Consider the following 24406-nt stretch of genomic DNA (forward strand, 5'->3'; position numbering starts at 1 on the left):
ATTTTAAGTTTCATATTTTATTGGTATACTACATAGAGATATTACTTTAACTTGATTAGCTTAAAGATTTGTGCTCGGGCTTCATATCATTTTGAACTTAACGCGGTCCCGATATTAGAAGCTGCCCGGCCATATATTTCTGGTTTTGATATTTACAGTTTTTTTTTTTGGGGGGGGGGGCCTTTCGGTCTGACAAGACATTTCAGAGCCGGGAGGATGATAAGAATTAGGGGGAACGTTGGTCTGGGCAGACACCCTAGCTAGTCACCGGGGCTGAGCCCGTCCCAATGGACAGGCCGACCAGCCCTACCCCATCCCCCAAGTACTCTCTGCAGTCTGCACCCGGTTACGGGTGTGCTCCCTCGGGAGCAGCGGTGGTCGGTGCCGTTCTAAGGGAGCCTGTGTACCTATTACGAGTACGTACCTATGTTGATGTGTCATGACTAGGTATCGGACTTCTTAGATTGAAATAACGCCGCGTTTTCTTTTTGCACATTTTTTAAATTGATCATCAGCTTTAGCATATATGTATATCTCCCCTACGTCGATTTTCCCAGTACCAGGGCTGCGGAGTCAAAGTCGGAGTAGGAGTCGCATTCAACAAAAATTCATCGACCCTGCAGCCCTGCCTTGCAAGACAGCAGCAGAACATGTGCTGCCACCTGTCGGACGTGCTGCGCCTGTTCTGCTTTTCGTACCCAGGTGGCGCTTAAGTCTACCTTTCATGTCAGCCAGGTCGTCGAGTGATGACTACGTTTGTGGATATTCAGCATTTGTGAGTGATAGGTGCAGCGTATAATGGATTGTCAAAATATTTTAGAATGATAAGTATAATGAAATCCCATCCATGAGCAAGATGGTGCCAACGCGTCTTCGAAGGCGTCATTCGTATCGATGTCATGGCCATGGGGTCGCAGAAACCGGTGCATGATCAGTGTGCTCAGTGCTTACTGGATCCTTGGGTGTTATGAAATAAAGGAGCGTACAGAGATCGGCCATGGTGCTTATTTATTTCCTTTGCGGAGCGATGTATCTAGCTTTAACTGTTGTCTGGTGATAGCTAAGGCAGCAATGGCCACTTGTCGATGCAGCTTGCAAGTTTCCCCTCATCGTGATCCTTTGCTGTATTCATATTATAATTCATACCGTCGCTCTTTCTTAACACTTCGTAAACATTTTAACCTAGAGTATTGCAGTGCCTGGTTCTATATTTACAATGCATACGAAGATCTCAGAAATACAGCGTGACACAGACACACATACGCACATATAACAACGGATACTTGCGCCTTCGTGGACTGGCTGCGCTTTCTGCCACGAAGGTCCTTCGCAGTATCAAACAAAGTACGACCTCGCACGCGGAACGACTCCCCAGCGTAGGAACCCAGCGCCACGGCTAACACACGGATAATGTCTGGCTACATTGGATAGGACATCGAATACATCACACACACGCGGAACGTGAGACGCCGGAGTGTCACCATGTCGACTAAGGGCAGCGATACATCCCACTGTGGAGTGGCTAGATCTCTCACAGGACGGCGCACGGAGGGCGCACACAGTTTATTCACACACCTATATGAGTTCTTCAACGTGACATCCTTTGTCCACAGAGTCTCCGGCCACACTGCTCGCGGCCCTCGTCAGGAGAGGGATTCGGCAGTGTCTGGCGTCAGTGAGGTCTCTTGCTATAGTTGCTCGGAGTAGTAGCGGACGCTCGAGGTAGGAGATCTCTCCTCAATGGTGGTGCCGTCAAACATCATACGGATCTGCTGCCGGTGCTTGGCGTCCTTCCCCTTCTGCATCACTCGATGGCTCGTGAACCGGCTGGTGGGAATGGCCAGGGCCTTCTGGCTGAGCCCGGAAAGCTCCAGGAACTTTTCATAGTTGCCGTTGATGACGACTTTGGAGTCGTTCTGCTCGGACTCAGCGCCATCTCCTGCGCGGCGGTCGAAGCTGTGCTTCTCGTCGTTGCCGTTGTCGGCGCTGCGCTCGCTGGCCGTCTCCGAGCAGACGCTACTCGCCATGTCGTCATCAAACTTGAACTCCTCGAAGTTGTCCTTGATCTGGACGCCCTCACTCTCGCTCATGATGAGGTTGATGTTTGACCGGGACCGCGGCACGTTGCGGTAGTTTCTGTTCTGCACATCGTCATTATCCAGACTCTCCTTTCCACTTTTCGTCTCCACCTTTCCACGCATTCCACTACCGTCTTTCGGACTGTCTTCTTTGTCGGCATCTTGTCCGAGCGTCTCTACACGGACATTCTCATACTCTGGTTCGCTAAGCTCGTCGCGGGCCGACTCGTTGCCCTCGGGGATCACAGACAGCTTCTTGGGGACGAGTGTGGGCCGGCGCACCACGGGCCACTCGAGGTCGGCGCCCAGCAGCTGGCTGATGGTCTCCACAATGGACGGCTGGCCGCCGTACGTCGTGCCGTTGATGCTGACACTGGGCGGCGAGATGATGCACGGCTGAAGGAGGGCTGTCGGCGGTGGACGGGGGCGCGGCTGCACGGGCCGCACGGGCCGCGCCGGCCGCCGGGACACCGTCTCTGGCACGTTCTCCTTGTCCTGTAGAGAGAATGTCACCGTCTTGTGCATCGCCGGCCGCGGCTCGCCCGGGGTCCGGATGATACCCCGCTCGGCTGGTGGGGAGCCGCCGGCGCTCTTCGGGGTGGCAGGGGAGACGGACGCGGCGGGGGCGACCTTCGGAGAAGGAGCAGCAGTCGGTGTGGTGGGGGTGACGGGCGCGACTTTGGCCACCGGCGAGACTGGCGCCGCCACGGGTGTGAGCTCTGTGGGGCACACCTCTGTGACGGTCTCGGAGAGTTCGGCACGGCGCGCCACCTTGGCGGCCACCTCCTCGCCCTCGTCACAGTCGCTGATGCCGCTGTCGGGCTTCGCGCCGCAGCGCGCGCACGGCTGCGACAGCCGGTGCACCTTGGTGAGCAGGCGCCGGTTGGCGCGCCGCTGCCGCTCCAGCTCGCGCGCCTGCTGCTGCGCGCGCTGCTCCTGGTCGGTCAGCCGCGCCGTGATCTGCTTCTGCTCTCTCTGCATGCGACTCTGCAGCACGGTGAGCTGCTGCAGGATCCGCTGGAACTGACGCTCCTTGAGCGCCTCAGAGCGCTCCGTCTCGGCCTGTCGCTCACGCAGTTTGGCGGCGCAGGCGGTCACCAGCTGCCGGCTGCGCGCCTCCTGTAGCTGCAGGTGCTGCCGGGTGCGCTTCAACGCGCGCTGCGCCTGCTGCAGCTGCTGCCGGAGCGCCGCCGAACTGCTGACCGAGGGGACGGCCGACGACGCCGTCATCTGGAGAGGGAGAAGGCCGTGTCAGAGGGCTCGATAACACGCCGTGAACGGTACAGGGCTGGTGAGGGGGCACACAGACGGGGTAGACGCACTGTCACTGACGACACTAAGGTGCACAGCACTGCGGTTACATTTGAACGTCTACACAGCCGATCGTGCGGACGTGATCAGCGCCAAATCCTTCCTCAATGTCACACGACATGACGCTCATACAGCGAACGGAATACGAGATGGACGTTCACCCGTCCAGCCCGCGCCCGTTTTTGGTGATCCGCTAGCAGCCAAACGACTTCTGCACCGCAGCGGGGCCGATTGGGCTCCGCAGGATGTCAGACTCGGGGACACTCCTCACGATGACAGGTGGATAGCCGATGCACGAACAATGGCAGGCATTAGCATCGAGCCGGCGTCTGTATTTGGCCCGTGCAGCAACCCGAGCCACTGTTTGCAACAGGTCAAGACTGTCAATTGCAACCGAGCCGAATCACTGTTCAAAGTCGCTCGTCTCTTCGCCTGAACGCCAAATTAAGAACTCTCGAATATGTGATTATTATAAGGATAAGCGAAACCTGTTGTTTGGTCCCATCCTTCAACTTCTTCGCATTATATATCTCCCATCGGCCATAAAAAACCTGCAAATTCAAGAACCGCGATAATGGCTGAGTCAGCGCACATATATCCGCTGTAGCCTCGTGTCCGGGAATGCGCCACCCTGCACAGACCTGTGGTGGGGGAGGGGAGAGGAGGGCGGAGGGAGGGGTGAACGCTGGCATTTCCCCCACGGTGTGCGCCGCGCCGCTCCACCGCACGACAGCGGGATGTGGTTGGCGGATAAAGATTCCCGGCTAAGATAACAGAGGTCAACTCAGTATAACGGAGCGTACCCGCCCTATGAACAGAGACTCACGTCCCTAAGTATGAATAGCGAACCGGCTTTCACTTTTTATTTTTGTATTCGATCGGTTTGACACTTCCTGAAGCGGGCTTATGACGAGGATGTGTTGCGGTGTGCGGTTGGAGATATAATCCATGTAAATGGCGTCTGCCGTCTCCAAGACACCGTCAGTGTAAGTGTCCGACCGTCAGGCTCGTGCAAGACCTGCCAACAGGGCTCCCACAGTCCCTCGCCTGCCACGATTTAGTCCCAGCCTATAACATCAAGATTTACCATCACGCCAAGTCATAAAATTATCGCTACACAAGACGTTCGTGTCACAGAATTTGACAGCGTCGCATCGCATCATACAGAAGTACACAAGGAAAACTTACTGCCGACCCGTCTTTTTTCCAGGTGTTACCTATTTAGGTTACTCAGACCGGTATACCACAAAAAGTGGCAGTCATGATCACAATGGCCACAACCACAACTAAGCTCCTGGGAAACTACCACGTGGGCAATTAACCCAAACAATGTGAGCTAATTCGCGGCCGCATTTGTCCGAAATTGCCAGCGAGTCTTGGAGCCTTGTGTGGAGCGACCTGCACGTCCTTGCATGACCACAATCGCAAAACGAGACCAATAAAACGGGCCGTGGCGCCCGCCTGCGCCGGATCGGGTGACGGTCAGGGGCGCCAAGTCAGACCAGCCCCATACCGTACAACACTCTGCACCATACCGTCCATACCGTAAGCCATACCGTGAACCATTCCGTGAGCCATGCCGTGAACTGCGCACGTGATTTGACTGCGCCTGTAGGTATACCATGAAGTTGGCGGCGGCTGAGCCCAGCAAGTCGGCCGATTATCCGTGCACGGCCCCCGTCCAAAGTCGGCTGAACGGCAGCCGTAAAAGGCAGCCGGCGTGGTGGTACACGACCGCCCGCCGTGGGGGAGGGGCACCTGGGGGTCGACCGGTACCCCGGGAGGGGATTGTGGCAGACCGAGAACGAGAGGGATGGATTTGACTTATTTCGTAAGCCATCAGTTTTGGTGATTTTCCCATGAGAGAAATTGAGACTTTGAATATTTATTCTCCCTTGCCCTAAGCGAACGGCGCGGTTGATGTGTCCAGATATTGGGTTTCATACCAATTATTTTCAAATTTATTGACAGCCCAAATGGCCTGTTACCGCCACTGCCCTGTCCGCGCCGGTAAGCCTCGTCCCTGTTTCCGCCCCTGGCCGCCTGGCCGATGGTCTGCCGGTGTAACCGCCCCTGGCCGGTCCTCCGGTAGTGTGCCGCTGGTACCGCCCCTGCCCACAGGTGTGGTCGCTGACTGACCGCGGCCGACCGGCCGGTGCCGCTGCCGCCACTGACCGACCGGTGCCGCTCCGCCGGCCGCTGCTGTCCGCCGATCGGTCCCTGGTACGGCCGTGCACGTGCTGCTGCAGACGGTGTGACCGGGTCGCTCGGACGCGCCCCACTGCTGGTCCGCCACTACAGCGATGGTTCATGGTAGCACTGCGACTGGGGCGGGTTCATAACACCATCTTCTCATCAGGATCTAGACTTTCGTTTAGGCTCCGATCATCAGCTGACTGGCTGAGAACCATTACAGTGGTCGATGGGAGGCTCGGTTCAATCCGTTACTTCTACTCCTCTGTCTTTCAGCTGTATCTCAGCTTTCAAAAGCCATCTTCTGCTCATTTCCCGTTCCTGCTCAGTTCGCTTAGCTCTTAATCATCAAGCTCACTTTTAGCTCGGCGGAACTGTTCCTCCTCGATCGACCGGTGCTGGCAGCCAACTTATCTGCCATCAGCCGGCTTCCCGATCAACTCTCCCCTGCAAAATTGCTAGCGAGCTGAGCCCCTCTTCCCCTCTGACGGTAGCGTCCAAATAATGTGCCCTTCTGAGAACTACCTGTCGCCACATGAACATCAGACACGTCCTCCAGCCTTCGCTGTAGTCTCCACACCCCACGAATTACCCTCCCCCTCCCCCGAGACTCTGGTAATCAGAGGAGTGTAGTTAGCACTGGGTCCGTCTGTCGATCGGTAGGTAACAAAGGCCGGTGCCACTGCCAAGGCCGTCGGCGGCCGCGGAGACCGACCCCGGCTGCAGAAGAGCCGCCCCGGCGCGGCGCGGGCGGCAAGGCCCATACTCGGAACGAGTCTGCAACCGGCGCCGCCGCTTATCGAGACTTCTTTGTTGGCAGTAAATGTGGTGGAAGTCGCACGTTTTATGGCTCACTCTGTGAACGACCGCAGTGGGTACTTTGATGAAGGGTAAAGTGGAAACGATTAGGAATGATGGTGCTGTTTCTCGACTGTGATCTTTTCTGGTACCTATTCGCTCTCACGACATCATTTCCCTGCTGTTAGTAGTTGTGGTTGAAATTGTTCTGGCTTAGTGCACTGTCCGTGATATAAAGGGAATCACCTGAGGTTGGCCAACCGCAAAAGATACCATGATATACCTACATCATCATTAAAAACACATGCAATCCAACATTATGTCTCTAATCTCCAAATGACACAGGGATCAGCAATTTGATTTCCTGTACGCTCTCCGTGGGAAGGATCGCTCCGCCACTATGACGATAGCTTCTTAATCCCCTAGTTTCATCACTTTGGAAGGTTTGTTTTCTGTGACAGTGCATTTGCAGTCACAGTCGGACGACAGTGCGATCTGCCACTGCTGCCGTCACACACCTGTTTTCCGTCACGTCACATCCGCCCAGTCACGTGTCCTCTCCACCCGCGTCACGGCTGCACCGCGACCATGAACGGCCCGGCCCGGACGTCACCGATAGCGTCCCTCCAGTGCGCAAATGTGGCCACCGCATCACGTGATTATCCGCCCGATAGGGCACGATTGGAGCCGGGTACTGCACGTGAAGGGCCGGCCCCGTGGACGACCTTGGAGGGAGTGTGACCGGGCGCCGCCGTGACCGTCTCCGCTGACCGCTGCGCTCACGGACGGGCCGTGGGACCGAGCACGGCCCGCTGACCAGAGTGTGGCGCTGCAGCACGGCCAGCCTTCACGACTGACGGCACATTCAAGTGCCGTGTGAAGCGCGGCCGTGCCGTACCGCCCGCGTGGGGACGTGTCAATGTGATGCGTCACAGTATCCACCTGTCACGCGAGTCCATCGCCCCGTCTTCAATAAACGCGTGGTGTCGTGTGAGGGAGCCACACGCGCGAGTCACGCTGGGCTCTGACCTCCTGCCGCTCCTGTCACGAGCGTTACGGTACCGTCACGAGGTCACGTCTACCGGCGATAGTGCGTGCTGCGCGGGGCCCGGCCGTGATAAGGGCGTGTGCGTGGCGCCGGACGGGCAGATAGACACGGCCCGGCTCTCCGGCGACCAGTGAAAGTTAGCGGGTTACTGGGTCATGTCTCGGCCCGCACTGTCCGGCCGAGACACGACCCGGCCCGCCCCTCGGCCGCGCCGCGCCCACCCGCTCGACAGACGACGGTGAAAAAATACGCCCGAAACTATTACCAGTAAAACGCCTTTTGGGCGACCAACGGAGCGAGCGAGAGGATGGGCCTTGCACGTGCGAAATTGCGAGGGGGTACCTCCAACTAACTTGTGCACTGCACCCTACTAACCGGTCTTTAGCGATGTGCCGAATTTCAGCGCAATCGGCCTAGCCGTTCTCGAGATCTGGAAGCGGCACACTGCACGTGCGCACGTGCAAGCGGGGTCCAAACTGACTTTTGCACGGCACCCTACTAACTGGTCCCCAACCGTGTACCAAATTTGAGCGCAATCGGCCCAGCCGTTCTCGAGATCTGGGAGCGCCCCCTGCACGTGCGCACGTGCTATAGCACCCCAACCTTAACACATGCAGATGAATTATCTGATGGAGACCTAACTGTGTACCGAGTTTCAATTCAATCGGCCCAACCGTTGTGCCGTTATTGAGGTTGCAATTTTGGGGGTTCTTAAAAAATGTCCAACTTTACCACGCGCCACGTGCGGTGGTTGGCAAGAACGCATGGTGGCCATCACACCACAGAACTTTTACGTCCAAGTGACATTCAGTAAAGAAGACCGCTTGTCAATCGGATGTCACGTTCCTAAGATATTAGCTTTTGAAGAGCGTCCCCACGGCCGGCCGGCCGGCCGGCCGGCCGCTCATACTCAGGATTTTCCCTTAATTCAGTATGAGACTCCGCTCGCTTCGCTCGCTCCGTAATGAAACTGCATTGATTTAGGTGGAGGGAAAAACTGTTAAACCAGTTTTGTATAAGGGATTACCAATGAGCCAATGATGACCCTGTGTAACATCATACCCTTACGAAAGGTGCGATTTTTTGCTCCAATTATGTCGTTAGGCAGCAGGTTAGACCCAGTTTTTGACGCCACCTGTCGGCTCACCTCTCTGACTATCCAAAACCGCCATCACCGATCGGTAAAGGCGTTAACATTGTGTCTCCTCCCTGATCACTTCATGGCCAGTGGCCACCCACCCTTCGCGGGGCTGTGGACCCTTTCCCCAGGCCGGGTCACGCTTCAGTTCTCCCCCCGGCCACACCTGTCCGGCTCCTCATCCAGGCCCTCCCTCTTTAGCTGAGTCACGGCTGGAGGGGGCGAGGCCGGGTCCCGCCTCCCCTTCTGAATTCTCAACAAAGTCACGGCTGGATGGTTGCGGTCTCGCCTTTCCTCGGCGCAAATAGAGGGAGACGGTGAGCGCAGCTGGGGCTCTGTAGCTGCTACGGTGAGACAGCGGAGAGGGTCCTGCCACCTCGGAGAAGATAGCGGGACAAATTCTTCCCCCCCCCGCATACCGAGATGATAACGGCCTGTCGCTATCTCCCCTGCTGGCCACACACTGGATTATCGAGTAAAGTGTCACCGGGGCTGACACAAGGCACCACCGACTCAAGGCCCAGCGCTCAATCGCTGCAGTTTGACAGGGAACATCTGGTCCGGTGTGACCTGACCAGTGACCACGCTAGTCGTTGGGTGCGAAATGAGGCGCCAATATGTGCAGGTGATGCTGGAATATTGCCGAATTCGGACAGCAGTTGGAATCAGTACCACCAGGTGCTCAGGAGTTTCGATCAGGTCTGCATTTGTTGCACAGCGCGCCATAAGATAGGCATAACTTGGGTTAGTGCAACCTTGGAACGACTCGCTGACGGTATGCGGCGAATCTGAAAACCTTACGAGACTTATCAGCAATGTTCCGTATATGTCCTGCCCATAATTTGCAAGTCTGAAATAGTATATAAGAAATAGCCGCTTTGTTGTGCATATTAAATGATGTCAGATGTGTATTTAATCATGCAGAGCAACTTTCCTGGACAGCTTTGCGAATGATATTATAACAAGAAAGACGGCAATTTTAAACGTGTTCTGTTATTGCTACATATAGCCAGCTGCATGCGTTTAAATCCTCATCCAGGCAAAACTATTGAAGTTTGGTCACATCTAGAAATAATTTGTCATGCGAAAAGAAAGGGCTCGTATAGACAGAATGTCAAAATACCAAACGGAAGTGAAATTTACGAGACGGCCGATTTGACAGGGAAATCAATTCGGTCGCAGGTGGCCCATTTCCACCGACAGATCGTCCAAACAGGAGGGCTTATGCCCAGGGATTTAGCATAGCGTCTCGGCACTTTCTCCGCGCAGTGGGCCGTAATGACAGCGTCGTCACCAATGGATGATGGACGCCGACCGGCCGGTGGAGCTGGGAGACGTGCCTAGAGCTCAGTCGGCGCAGACTTTCCCCTTTGGCGGAGCAGGGTTAGCCGCCGAACTGTGCTGGTGACTTTATATGAAAGTCGTGGAGTCTATTTAAGGTGGTAGTTAATAAATCACGACTGACGAGGTGCCACGCCAGCAGCCGTGACCCAGCTCGGTTCTGTCCGACCCGGGGCCGGTGGACTTCTCAGAGCGGCGTGCTGTCTCGCCACAACAGTGGACCGGCACGGTCGGGCCGTGCAAATTGTGTCAACAGCACCCGCACGCTGCCTGCGTTCCCTGAGAAAACGGGCCGCCCGTGACGGCCGTGAAGTCACATCACTGACCGGCGTGGCCGTGACGTCACATCACTGACCGGCGTGGTCGTGACGTCACGTCACTGACCATCGTGGCCGTGACGTCCTGGCGCCGGGCCGTCAGCGGTCGGCGTCAGCTCGGAGGCGGACTCCGCAGCGCGCGGCGGCAGGTGCGGGCCCCAGGGCCGGGTCGGTGCTCCCTTCAACCGGCGGCAAGTCACCTCGGCTGGCGCCGTGTGCTCTCAGTAATGGCCAGGATGATTGGAGGTTTTCGGGGCGGCCGCGCGAGTCGCCTCCTTACCAGCCGGGTCGGCCGGCGCGGCGGCCGGTCTGGTCCGGTTGGCCCTCCGTACCACTCGGCCCCGAGACGACCGACTCCGGCTGGAGCACTGGCGCTCACCCCGCGACCCGACACAAGGAAATCGACACACCGGTCGCCACGTGGCTAGCGTGCCATATAATCTCAATCTGCTGATCATGATTTCTAGGCTGCCCGCTCAATCCGCCCTTCAGACGGGTCTCGAAGACATGGTTGTCGGAGAATATCGCCTTATCTCACACCTCGCAGGCATTACGAGGAAAGTTGGCCGTGCGCTCGGTGTGGTGTACCGGTCGGTCGGGTTCGGACCGGCCTCTGCAGGCTGTGGACGGTCGGTCACACCGTCAGAGATCGCGGGGACACTGGATTGGTCACAGTCAGTCCTCTGCAAAGGACACCAGTTCAGTTCCTGGTTCACGGGGGCTCAGCTGGACGCGGACGGTGGACATAAGCGCAGGACACTACGATACGCCATGCGATATACCTCGAACGGGCAGTGAATGACACTAAAGGGATGATAAGCCCGCAAACATTTCATATGCATTTGAAATACCAGTCATTAAAATAGGGTATAGATGTAGAGAATGGATAAGGCATCGCAGACAGGATGCAGAAACTGGCTTGCAATATAGCAATGATGTACTTGCTGCGCATAGAACCTCTTCCTGTTTCACATGTGCCCATCACCGCGGGCCTGGTGGAGCTCGCCACCCGCAGCCTGCATCACACAGTCTGCCATGGGCCGCTCCGTGGAAGTAGCACCACTAACCGGGTCAGGTCCACGGCGTGGACATCTGGGACGCGCTGTCCGTCTGTCTGTCTCGTGGGCACGGACAAAAACGGGGCTGAACCGGCCGGTGGAGCTGCCGGTCCATCGCTCTGCCTCATCGAGTCATCGCCGCGGGCTAAACGGCTTCAGATGACATGCTGTTTTGTGAATTTATTGATATTGATTATAATTATATAATTATTAGTCACTTGCAAACGGCATATCGCTGTATTACCCCATGGCATGCCCTGCCAACAATCAGACGGTCACGTCCTAGACTGATGAGAGGCAAGACATGGCCCACGTCCGTCTCCAGGGACTGGGTTTGCCGTGATCATTGGAAACCCTGGGCTATAGGAGTCACTGCCGCCTAAAGTGAGGCCAGCAAGCATTCTGCAGCCTTTACGGCAGGAAGTAAAAAATAATTGTGTCCCTCTTGGGTCGATTTTATGACGATGGAAGTTACATAAAGGGTAGTGTGGTATTTTATGTTGCGATCTTCCTCGACCAGGACTCGCTGGGTGTAACGAAGTCGCTGATGTTCATGAACCTTCGTAATAAATCGACAGCGGAGCTAATTTTCAATGAGTGTTGAACATATCGCTCATTTATACCCATTCACCCCCTGGTGTTTTCCTAATAATTAAAAGAAATGCACGACACGAATTTTGCCTGACCAAAGCGAGTTCCCATGCCGGCACTTGGCAGTACCATGCACGCAGCACGAACCATCACTAGACACGAACCATTGTGTACCATCTCCAAAAGCCGCGTATCTGATGGATCTGAGGCGATATGAGCACGGTCCTGCGCGTGTGCGGCTCATCGGCCCGGGGGGGGGGGAGGGCTGGATTTCGATCCAGGTGTGCGTGTAGATGGACCGGCAATGGGAGGGATCATTTGGAACCGTTACGGATTAATGTCATTTGATGGTGCTCATTAGTCCATGAGACGAGGGAAGGCTTGCGCGAGTTTGATGATAGGCAAATTGCTCTTATTCCCGGTGGACGTCAAATTAGGTATGAATCTCAGGATCAAAATCTATCGCAATGCCAATACTTCAGTTAATTACTTTCTGTCGCTGTTGTGATAGACAAAGCGTATTGGTGTTGCTAATGTATTGTACCGCCACACTCCAGGATTGTTTTCATCATTGGCCTTCCACAGTCCACACCCGCCGTTCTAACTTGCAGATTACTCTCGGCGAAGCACACGATATTCATGCTGGCATAATTGTTTAGGGAAATCCAGGATGCGATTTGCACGGAGGTGTCACTCACCCGCCGCTTTTGGGGCGCGCCATGGCTGCCGTCCAAAGTCCGATCAGCTTTGGGTACGGAGCTTGTATGGCTTGCTGCCAGCGATGCTAAGGCGACATTGCAAGGCCGTTGGTAAGGGGGGTGTCAGTGGAGGGGGGGGGGCGTCCTTCTGAGGTAGACTGAGGTCAACACGCCAGGTGTCGCAGTTGTCGCCTCTCAGCCATGCCTTACTGTCAGTCGCTACTGGAATAGAGAAGCTGTCACTGCTGCAGCGTCACTGACTGCCAGTGGCGGATGCGACTCTGTCCTCTGGATGGGGTTACAGCTCCCCAGCAGTCTTGTGTTCATCTCTCCCCAGTACCGGTGGACTCGGATTTGTCTATACCTCCTGGTCACTTAGCTGCATCGCACGTCCTCATCGTTAGCCCCGTGGCCCACAGGCTGTCTCTTCCACCTCACGTTAGAGGTGTCTGCTCGGAGGTGTCTGGTGTCTGGGTAAGTGTCTGCCAGACAGCAATATAGACACCTGATGCCGTCACCGGCTGGCACGTCACGTGTCCGTACCACCGTCTGCATGTGAGACGGACCCGCGGGGCTTCGGCGGCCTCCTTCTCAGACCTTGTCCGGCTTCGTCGCCGCCGTCGATCCGCCAAACAACAATATTCCAGAGCTCTAAGGTGAAGGCATTCCGGGACCAGTCTTGAAGGAGACGCGCCCCGCTCACAGCGGCTTGGCGATGGTCTTGTTTTCCATCGCAAAGAATGTGGCATGCCTGGCGATAAAAGGCCCAACGGCAAAAATGGAGCACGAAACGGCAGGTTTACCAGCAAAAATTGCAGGTAATGCGACAAAGGTATGCCGATTAAACCCGGGCAAGGTCAATAGGATTTCGTGTACGGTGATTAGAAGATCCACTTTTCAGGGCTCCGCCGCCGTGGTAGGGCATTTCTTTAGTGGCAGGCGGTTACCAGGCACCGGTGAGCTGAGCGCGGCGCTATTCAAAGCTAAACCCAGTCCGTGAACCGGATGGGAAGCGCACCCACTGTTACTTTCCGAGTCTTGTGATTCGTTTTACCTGGAAGTAAGCAGTATTAGGAGACCACTTTAGGGGCATTATTGTAGTGTTCATGTTTCCATCGACGTAAAAATAACTTGCATCAAAATGATCAGAGGTTTGATTTTTGGTGGAATCTGATGTAAATGTCTGGCCTGGTGAATTTATGGGTTACCAAGGAAAATGCAATACCAATAATGTACAATGCAATGCCCACTTTGCAGCACCTAATGTCTGAAATCATGAGAATGCCGTTGCCGTATACAGCAATGCCATTCTGCAAAGCTACACATTACGCAATGCTCGACTGTTACTAAGGCCGGGGCAAATCAGTGTTCCTCCACTTCCACCTCCACTCACGGATGTCCATAACAGTGGGCATTTGTTTGTCTCCATCACCAAATAATAATATCCAGCACCAAATATAACCTTGGATGTCCTACTCCCTCTGCATTCCGCACCATGGATGGACTCTAGGGTGACACTTATTTGTAGGGGGAAATCCCAAAATGAATATTTCAACGCGCGAAAGCCTGCACATGGTGTGAAACCATGAGAAAACACCTCCTGTGAAGTTTCAGGTCAATCGGACATATTTAAGAGGTGCCCCAAAGCCAATATGGCGTCTGATGCCCTCTTCTGCTTCCTCCCCCCCAACACGTCGCATAGCTCGAGCCTCGACGGTGACCCCGCAGATTGCAGATGCGCTCGATCGAACAAGAACATCTAACCGGAGTGCTGTCCACATCCTCCACGCTGCTGCTGAGGCGTACAACCCAATCCCCCAGAACCTTGTAGTCAACAACCGGGATTCGATCCAACGACACCGGAGGCGCGTCAGGGAGGATGTGGCGAAGGAGATCCGGAAGACGTTTGCTCCGGGCGTACCCCTCGTCGTCCATTGGGACGGAAAGATCGTCGACGATATCACCAGCAAAGGCATCTGAGCGCCTTCCCATCCTCGTTTCTGGGGATGGCGGTAACAAGCTCATGGGAGTCCCACGCTTGCCCAGCGGGAAGGGTGACGATGTTGCCACCGCGGTTGTCAGCTGCCTGGAGGATTGGGGCGTCGCCGAACGCGTTGTGGGAATGTCTTTCGACACTACCGCTTCCAACACCGGCGTGCGCGGCGGAGCCTGTACTTACGTCCAACAGCGACTCGGGCGGAATCTCCTCCACTTGGCCTGCCGGCACCATATTCTTGAGATCGTGGCCGACAAAACGTTCGGCGCCTGTCTCGCACCGTCGTCTGGGCCCGATATCCAACTATTTTAACGCTTCAAAGCCGAATGGGAATCCATCGACCAGGCGATGTTCGAGCCAATCGCGCCGATCCCGTCCACCAGTGACGAAGTCATTATGTTCTGCAAGGAGAAACTTCAAAGTACGCAGCATCGGGATGATTATCGATAACTCCTCAACTTGACGATCGTTTTCTTGGGTGGCGTTCCCCCTGGAGGAAGCAGGATGTCCAAGCCCGGAGCCTACCACCGCGCTGGATGGATGGGCAAACTGATATACGCATTGAAGATCTTCTTATTCCGCGGACAGTTCAAGCTCACCAAGGCGGTGGAGAAGAACTTGGCCCGCTTCGTCCTCTTCTTCGCGACGCTGTATGTACCGGCGTGGTACATACAAAGCCCCGCTGGCAGCCCGTGCTCCGGCCCAGGACCTATCTTTCTACCGCTCACTCTTGTCCTACGAGGTCGAGGAAATCGCCAGGGAAGCATCGAAGGCGTTTGGGCGTTATCTCTGGTACATCTCCGAGGAGCTGGTGTCGCTCGCTCTGTTCGACGTGAGGACCACGTTGGAGGAGAAGAGGCTGATCGTGGCTGCCTTTGGCCGCGACGGCGCAGAAGATCCGCCCAAGCGGATTTCACTGGAGCCTGACCTGACCGTACTGACGAGGAAGACGCTGCCTCGCTTCGTCAAGCTCCAAGTTTCTCGTGGACGCCCTTGGCCCGTCGGAATTCTTTGAGGTGGACCCGGCCGAGTGGCCGGAACGCCAGGACTACCAGCTCGCCCGCCGCCGAGCCGAGTCCCTCAAGGTTGTCAACGATTTTGCCGAACGGGGCATGGCTCTGATTCAGAGCTACAGCGCCATCCTCACGAAGGATGAGGAGCAAAGACAGTTCCTTCTCCAGGTCGTCGAGGAACATCGACGTCGTTTCCCCGACGTCCGCAAGTCGACACTAGATGAGTACCTGTGATTGGGATTTTGGTTCATAATGAGACCCCCCAGCGAGGGTCGAATGTACGCAGGTCAGCATGGTGTGCTTTTTTGTGTGCCAGGTGTGCCTTTTTTTACTTTTTGTCGAGACACCCATCGACGGTCTAATACACGCAGGTCAGCGTGGTGTGCCTTTTTGTGTGTCAGTGTGTCTTTTTGACTTTTTGTCGGGGAACATCGGCGCTTCCCAGACGTGCGCTATTCGACGTTAGCTGAGCAGCAATGAGTGGGATTTAGGCTCCCATGAAACCCCCAGTCAGGGGCTAATACACGCCGGTCAGGGTGGTGTGCCTTCATGACAGCGCGTGTCAGATGTATCTTTTTAACAAACTGCCATTGGTTGTTGGAGGGGTGGGAATTTTTATCGACGTTTTACACACCCAACGATTCGTTTAAAGTAGTGGTGTCAATTTCAGAAAACGTATGTCCAATGTCCGTCCAATGTCCAATACTTACGTCGACTGTCCGTCCAAAAATGTCCGAGCCAGCCATTTGTCCAAAGATGTCCGACACCTACGCAATGTTTTACACTCAACACTGTTATCTAATTTGCTTTTAATGAAGCGTCACCAGCTCGGAAATGTTAATCATATCGAATGCTGAGCTTTCTAATATAGCCAATCAATGTTAAACACGATTACTTTATAAAAATGTCGAGGTGTAGCAGGCGAATGTCCCATGTTGTCCAAAGCCTGCTGTCATTGTCCAACCGAATTCCGAATCGGACATTGGACAAGATCGGAATTCCGAAGATTCAAGTTCCGATTGACACCACTAGTTTAAAGCCAAATTGCATGTGTACTTTATCAAAAATTTAATTAAAAATGCGCTATCTATTTTTGGTGTACGTTTCCAAAAAAAAGGCTTTGGGGCACCTCTTAAATATGTTCGACCGATGTGAAAATTCACAGGAGGTATTTTCTCATGGTTTCACACCATACCCAGGCCTTCGCTCCTGAAAAATCAAAAGTTCAAAAATAAGTGTCACCCTAAATTGGACTCCCCATTCCATCGGTAGGTATATCGACCCACTATCGGCACCGGAACCACGCTTGGTCGTCACGAGTGGCTCCGAGCCGCCGACCGCGCGCCACGAACCACGCTACGCACGTGATCCGGCGGCGGCGCGTGGAGACCGGTTCAAGGGGCCCTCCGCTCCAACGGAGACGGCCCGCAGGCCACGACGCGTGTCGGAGCGAGGCGATGTCGCAGCGGTGGCGGTGGTGACTGGTGGTGGCGGTGCCGCTTCACCTGACACGTCCGCACACGCTCGGGGACGGGGCCGTCAGGCTCATACACGCACGTGCGCCGGTCGCGCGGTGCTCCCTCCGCACCCTGTGCGTGTTCGGATGGCTCTTTGTGCCGCCGCGCTGTCTGTCGGCCCCACCACGTTCGTCACACGTGCTACACGTACGCCACACGTGCGCCGCGTTCGTCTGTGTGACGATGCGCCGACCCCGGACGTTGACGTGTCAATGCGGTGACACCAGCAGTGGGAGGCGGCGGGTCCGTTGTTCGGCTGGGTGAATTGGTGGGTGAATGAAAAGGCCGGTATTGTCCCTTGTTGGAAAAGCTGCGGAACCGTTTTTGACGTCACCGGAATGTGCCGGACTGAGGGTGGGTGGGTGGCGTGTAGCCCATATATGACGTCATGGGACAATGGGCTGGGGTCACGTTAATCGGCGTAAGAGGGACATCGCTGCCGAGATTAGTAGGAGATGATCCTTTCTCTCTTATCTCGTGCCTCTTCTGAACGCACTTCATTTCCTTCAGTTTACCCTCTCCTCTCTGACTCCTTTCTTTCCTTCAATCCTACCCTTTCCCTTCTCTCTCTCTCTCTCTCTCTCTCTCTCTCTCTCTCTCTCTCTCTCTCTCTCTCTCTCTCTCTCTCTCTCTCTCTCTCTCTCTCTCTCTCTCTCTCTCTCTCTCTCTCTCTCTCCCTCTCCCTCTCCCTCCCTCTATCCTTTCCTCTTACTCTCCATCTCTCCCTCTTCGCATTCTTTAGTATTCATTCATCCAATTGTCACCCTCTGCAACGTGTCTAGAGGACCTCTCGAGTACCCCTCTTCAAGTCTACCCATCACGGCTCGGTCACGAAAGGAGTTCGGTCCCATTACGACCTGCCGCGGGCGTGACCGAAACAATCGGCCGTAGCAGACCTCTCGTCACTGACCAGTGGTGCATGATCACCGCCCGGTGCACACGCGGGGCGTGTCACTGTGAACCCGTTACAGCGGCGCGCAGACGACGGTCAGCCTGTTGGGTAGGCATGGGAAAGAACGAAGGCAAAAGATTTGTAGCGGTGGCAAGCTGGCCGGCATAGGTTTTTGGTCACAGACAGACAGCGTGTGAGCTTATTGGCCCAGCAAAAATAAGAGAACAATAGAAGTACACATAATAATACTAGCATGAAACGGCGTTTATTTCACAGCCATTAACCCAACTGATTGAGATAAGGCCTCCGGCATCTCTGTGGTCACGAATGCACCGTTTTTCTCGGTGCTTTCCACTGAACCATAGATGCAAGAGGCCTTCCTCTTACATGCAGGGTGTCACTCTGGTGACCAAATGCGTCATCGCCGCCTACACGTCACTGGTCCGATACGGTGTGGTGAATTCCCTACCGCCCTGCCGAGTTGAATCCCTGGCTGCCTCGCGTCGCTTTGCGGATCGCTCCATTACTGCAGGCAAAGCCAACGACCGGCAGGACATGGTAGTGCACTTACACTGTGCACGGGCTTCTGCACGTCACAGCGGCCCCGGGTTACACAAACTGCTGATACCTGGGCCGCTGTTCGTGCCGAAATAAAATGGCGGCGCACGCTCCGCTGTCGGTGCATTTGCCGAATATTTGTCGGGTGTCGACTTGACGCTGCGAGGCGTTCCTCCACGACTCGCGGCGGAAAACAATCAAGCACACCTGTGTGTGTTGAATAGCTGCGGTCGGAATGGCAGCCAGTGTGCAAGGGCCGTGGACACGAGGCAGTCCAGAACCGACCACCGGTGGCCGCGTTTCCTTCATCGGTCAAAAAACTCGGCCAGGTGGTGACCGAATTTGAACAGAGACCGTTGCAGATACATGGGTCTGTATGACCGCTCAAAGCGTTCGGTCAGACTCGTGTTGCGTTCGCCTGCAGCGGCGACGACCGGTCCTGGGCCGGCGGTGCTCATTTGCATACAATGTGCCGAGCGCTCCATGGCTCTTTGTCCATTGGTGTATGGGCCGGTCACTACTGGTCAGTGGTCAGGTCGTTTGAGGCGGTACCGAAGCTGCCGGTGTTGATATGTCGCGCTGTGAGCCTTCCCCAACAGACCGCCTCCCATATCCGGTTAAATGTGTCGGCGGAAGTGAGATCATTGGACACAGGTGAAAATATCAACGCCTTTTTAATTTTTCTGGTCGTTAATTTAATTATGGACCTGTATTTTACAGGAAACGTGATTTAACCTCAATTTCGACTAATTATCGCTGTGTCCGCTTCTTTGATATTTAAATCCGTTTCATTAGCATATTCTCACCATTGGTATATAACATATAACGGGAAGCCTTGGCCATCTGATATGATTGAGCAAGATACATATTTACTAGCTGGGAAACTGGGGCAACTTTCCTGGGCCCTGATGAGAAGTTTCCGGGATCATGAGAGCTCGAAGTTATCCCAGACTGGTTTCCGTGAACGAGAGGAAGTATGGACCTAGCATTTCGCTTTCCCAGCTTACAAATCGAAAATCAGAAATGGTCACTTCTGCAGTATTGTTGCGCAAAGTTGCACACGCCCTGCTGGGTGTGTTCTTTTTTGTTTATTATGCAACAGCACTATACTGTGGAAGGAACCATAGATAACATGAATCACTATCTATGATGATTCATGTTTTCTTTGAAGGAACCAATATTCATTTCATTGCGAGGAAAACTTAGAAAGCTGCAGAAACCCTTCTGCTACATGTCGTTAAAATATCGTTAAATGTTAATATGTCGTGGTTTTTGAGCGGTATGTCACTGACACGTGTGCTGTATAAAATTTTGGGAAGCAGGGTACATACTCTTCACCACTGTATCTCCTGGACACATACCGACGGGTCAACCCTCCGACAATCTGCCGTTCAATCCAGACACAAAACGTCCGTTTATGAACACCTGCACATCGATACGAGCGTTTGTGGACACCAAAAGAAAGCACACATTCACATGCCTCTAATGTTTAAACTCAGCCCACAGCACACAAGAGCCCTGTACTCTCCCATTTCAGCGCAACCAAACAAATACCAGTCCCGGACGAGTTCAAAAGACCCACCTTTTGTTCGTGTTGGACACCTGATCCGCTAATTCCGTCCATGGTTTCCGGCACCATTCGTGGCTCCCAACGCCGCGCCAACGGCCGTTGGGCACGGCGGCCGCTGGGCTGAAGGGACGACGCTCCTGGACCGTATCGCTGGCTCGCACACCGCACCTCACCGACCGCCCGGTCCGGACGCCGACCTCCGCTGGACTGGACTGATCAGCTGACGCGCTGGCGGCCCCGGGCGGCGGCGGCGGCGGCGGCAGCGGCGCCAGTGGCGGAGCCAGGTAGCGGCGGCGGCGGCTGACCGCCCCGGCCACAACACCGCCGCTCCGGCTCTGTACGGTCGGCTGCCGGCGTTACCTTGACGACCACAGACGCCGCCGTGTACCGCCGCGCCGAGTGACCGCCATCGCGGCCGCCCGGCCGGTCGGCCGCTCGGACCGGGCGCCGCGCCGCAGGACACTTGCCGCGATCAAAAGGATGGACGCGACCGGCGCGGCGGGTTCGCAGCAGGCGCCGGAGCGGGTCGTGCCGGTTGTTTGTGAAGCTTTGTCCGGTTCCATAAGCCGCAGCGTTTCCATGAACTCTGGCGTACTGCTGCCACCAAGGCCGGCGCTGTGCCCGTGCCGTGGTTTTACAGACACGTGCTCAGGTACCGATTGAGGGAGTGAGGGACCCCGCGACAGTCAGCTTGGTTATTACTCGAACTTGCGTGGTGCAAGCAATTAACTCCGACCTTGAGGGACGATGGTAATGACTATAGTCACCGTGGTAATGACCGTCATACAACGAAGGAATCGGGACTGAATCCACGTGATGCTGACTATCTGTACATACTATCCTCCCATTGTTATATTTTCAAGGACTGGGTCAATAATGGCAATTGTGCGGTAGCCAATATTTCGGTCTTTTGATAAGCAGGTTACGTGCTCATTTATACTCTTAATCGTGTCATTCGATCGTGACTTAACTTTCAGTGGCATTTCCAAAAATAGACACCTCCAACCTTTGATCGTGTGTTCACTCTATCAGAAAGTAATGAGGCGGAAAGTCCGACCGCCAGACCGTCATGGTGCTGCACTCACAAGCACCAATAATAGCGGCTGACTTGCAACCGGTGCTCTGAGTCTCAAAACAAGCTTTGCTGTTGCACCGACACGGCCCACAAAAACGTGAAGGCCCCACACACACGTCGGCAGAGGTCACCGCGCAGAAGCGAAGACGCGTCACTCAGCTGTTATCCCCGGTCCCCCTCCCCCCCCCGCCGCGGGCCGCTCGGCGGGCGGATAACATCCCGATCCTCCCCGGCCCTGCCCGAAGCCGAGTCGGGTGCAGGCGGGGCCGGGTTGTGCCGGTACCTGCGCCGCCGGCCAACCCGGGAGGCCAGTGACTCGGCTGGTCCGCCGACCGACCGACCGATGGTCCCCGGACGGGGCGGCAAAAACGGCGTCGGTGACAGCGGCCGCTCGGCAACGGGGCCCGCCTGTCGGCGGCAGGTACCGGCGGAGGAGGGCCGGGTGGACCTCAGCTCCCGTCAGCGAGGGAGGGCCGGTCCGACCTCTCGATGGACGGCGGGTGGGGGGGGGGGGGGGGCAGTCCGACCTCTCGGCGGACGGCGGAGGGCGTGGCGCCGGGGAGGAGGGGACGGTGGATGGGCAGACCCTCCGAGCAGACCTTCCCCAAATGAGAGAACGAACGTCGGACAGTTAGATGCTTATTTATTTATTTCAGTCCTGTTTTATATTCGTATTTCCTCCGGTCTCCATCAAAGGAATTAATTGGCTGGATGGTAATGGAGCAAGCAGTATATTGTTGGTGGGGAGTAATGTCAAGAAATGACCAAAAAGGTCCCTTATCTCACAATGCTTTGAACGCCTTACTTTTATCTTCAAAAGATTATTGAAGTACTCATGAGAATAACGAGCGTTTAACATTAATTAGATCGGCAGTTTTGACATGAGGCTGTTGCCGTCGGATGCCATCTAGCGGCCGAATCTCGGGAACTGCAACGCCCGAACGAGCCTAACCAGGGACTGCGTGTGCGCACAGGACGGTATCTCACCCGCTCGGCCAGCGGCGCGCGGGCGGCGGTCTGTGAGGGACCACTCATCAGCACCGTGTCTCCGGCGCGCCGAGCGGCTCCAGCCCAATGGGGGCTACAATATGCAAAGGCAGGACGTGACGGCATGCCTGGATGGCGTGCCGGAATCTGCGCGAAGGCGAAAACGTCAATGACTGACGCCACTTTCTCCCGCCGTCGCCGCTCGTTAGGTGTAGTAGAGCGCTGGGATTGCATTCGGGTTTGGTTCATTGGATCGGGTTCTTCGGCTCCGTTCTACCGGTATTGCGCTGTTGAATTCGTTATGCCTGTTACCCTGTCGCGTGTGAGGGGAATGTGACAGGCTATACTATCCGTGAGGCGTCGGTGAACCGTTTCACAACTGCAGGAAGGGAAGAAGATCTGATTGTTTTGTGGTCAAACGAACGTCAAGTACGAGTATGGTAATGGAAAGACGTGTCAAAATTTTTAGATGCTTTGTTCATGGTCGTGCGATAAAAAACATAAAAACGATTTTAATTATTTTGTCAAGTTTTTTCGTGCTAAACCTTCTTCCGTGGAATGACAAAACCATTTTGCCGTTTTTTTGTCTCTCCGTTGAAGAAGGTCCATCACGGAAAATATATTTTGGATTTGGTTTTTGGCTTCCTATAGTAATAACCAAAATATTATTCCATCTTATTTCAATTCCTATCATAATCATACTAAAAAAACCTTTCACACCATTCAAACCTTGGACTTGTTATATCCAAAATGCCAATAAAAACGTAGTCAGCTGCTGTGACTCAGAACACATTTTCTGCGTTCCGTTACACGCTCTAACAAAAGAGCAGACGGTATTTCCTGTGCCGTGAGTATTAATAATGATCAGCATTCCAAAACTTGGCTCGGTTTAAACATCCTCAAAACGGATTGACCGTGACAGGACTCGAACCTGCAGTCTCCTGATCCGAAGTCAGGCGCCTTATCCATTAGGCCACACGGCCGATGTTTTTTTTGCACATTTTGTTTCAGGGGCGGAGAATTGTCATAATCCCATAGGGTAGGTACAGCCCTCTGCAGACTGCGTGGTAGGTATTCTTTTTTCGACAAAACCGAGAATAACGCGAATACTATGCTATCGGGCACTCGGAAATCGTAACAGCAAGATGCGCGAGACTCCGCAGCTTACATTAGCATTATCATCGTATGCATTTTCCATCCAGTTTGGCAACAAAACCCAAAAGTTTATATTTGCCCCCAAAACGAACTTTTACATTTTGTTGCCACACAAGGCGTATGCTTTGTTTATTGATAGGCCCTATCGAAAGAGTGGAGCATGGCGCATCTATTTGCAGTGAGTTTCGACCGACTGATAACATGACTTTTGAATTATTACCAGTAAAACGCCTTTTGGGCGAAGAAAGAGCGAGCGAGATAGTGAGCCCTGCAGGCTGCACGTGCGGAAGGGTGAGAGGGTACTTCAAAAGGGCTTGCGCAAAGCACCCTTCTAACCGGTCGCTAGCGGTGTGCCAAATTTGAACGCAATCGGCCCAGCCGTTCCTGAGATCTGGAAGCGGCATTCTGCACGTGCGCACGTGCAAACGGGGTCCAAACTGACTTTTGCACGGCACCCTACTAACTGGTCCCCAGCCGTGTACCAAATTTGAGCGCAATCGGCCAAGCCGTTCTCGAGATCTGGAAACGCCCCCTGCACGTGCGCACGTGCAGTAGCACCTTAACCGCAACACATGGGAATGCATTGCCTGGTGGGTGCCTACCTGTATGCCAAGTTTCAGCGAAATCGCCCCAGTAATTACCGAGTTATTAAAATGGGAACAACTTTGACACCTCTTATTGTTGTATTTTGCACGTGCACTGGGGGTGACCCACATTCATCGAGAGTATCCTATTTTTGGTAGAAGGGATGTTGCTACCCTATAAAAATTACCGCAAGTCAATCGCCAAAGCGGCTGCTGAGATATGAGCCTTTCAAAATCACTACTTTTGCAAAACAGCTTGAACACCCTTGACTTTTCACGTGGCACGTGACACGACGGTCACTGAGGTGTATCAAAAGTAGTCAATTACGGGGTAGAAGGGATGGGGCTACCCAGCAAAAAAGACCGCAGGCCAATCGGTCCAGCGGTTGCTGAGATATAAGCCTCTCAAAAGCGTTACAGGCCGGGCCGGGCCGCTCATACTGAGATTTTTCCGTTATATTGAAAAGACTCACTTCGCTCGCTGCGCT

General features: G+C 54.7%; 1 protein-coding gene and 1 non-coding gene across 2 annotated transcripts; both read right to left on the bottom strand.

Annotated features, from left to right (window-relative positions):
• Positions 1 to 1190: 1190 nt before the first annotated feature.
• Positions 1191 to 20805, bottom strand: LOC122391004 (translation initiation factor IF-2-like). Its single transcript, XM_043384518.1, has 2 exons — positions 20130 to 20805; positions 1191 to 3308 (listed from the first exon to the last, which is right to left on the bottom strand). The coding sequence occupies exons 1-2, from the start codon at positions 20184 to 20186 to the stop codon at positions 1689 to 1691; spliced, it is 1677 nt and encodes a 558-aa protein (XP_043240453.1). The 5' UTR covers positions 20187 to 20805; the 3' UTR covers positions 1191 to 1688.
• Positions 20806 to 23089: 2284 nt separating this feature from the next.
• Trnar-ucg lies at positions 23090 to 23162 on the bottom strand. Its single transcript has one exon. It is a non-coding gene; the product is annotated as a tRNA-Arg (tRNA).
• Between the last annotated feature and the right edge of the window lie 1244 nt (positions 23163 to 24406).

This window comes from Amphibalanus amphitrite, unplaced genomic scaffold (assembly GCF_019059575.1).
Source record: "Amphibalanus amphitrite isolate SeventyFive unplaced genomic scaffold, NRLGWU_Aamphi_draft 000418F_arrow, whole genome shotgun sequence".
In the NCBI taxonomy this organism is placed as follows: Eukaryota; Metazoa; Arthropoda; class Thecostraca; order Balanomorpha; family Balanidae; genus Amphibalanus; species Amphibalanus amphitrite.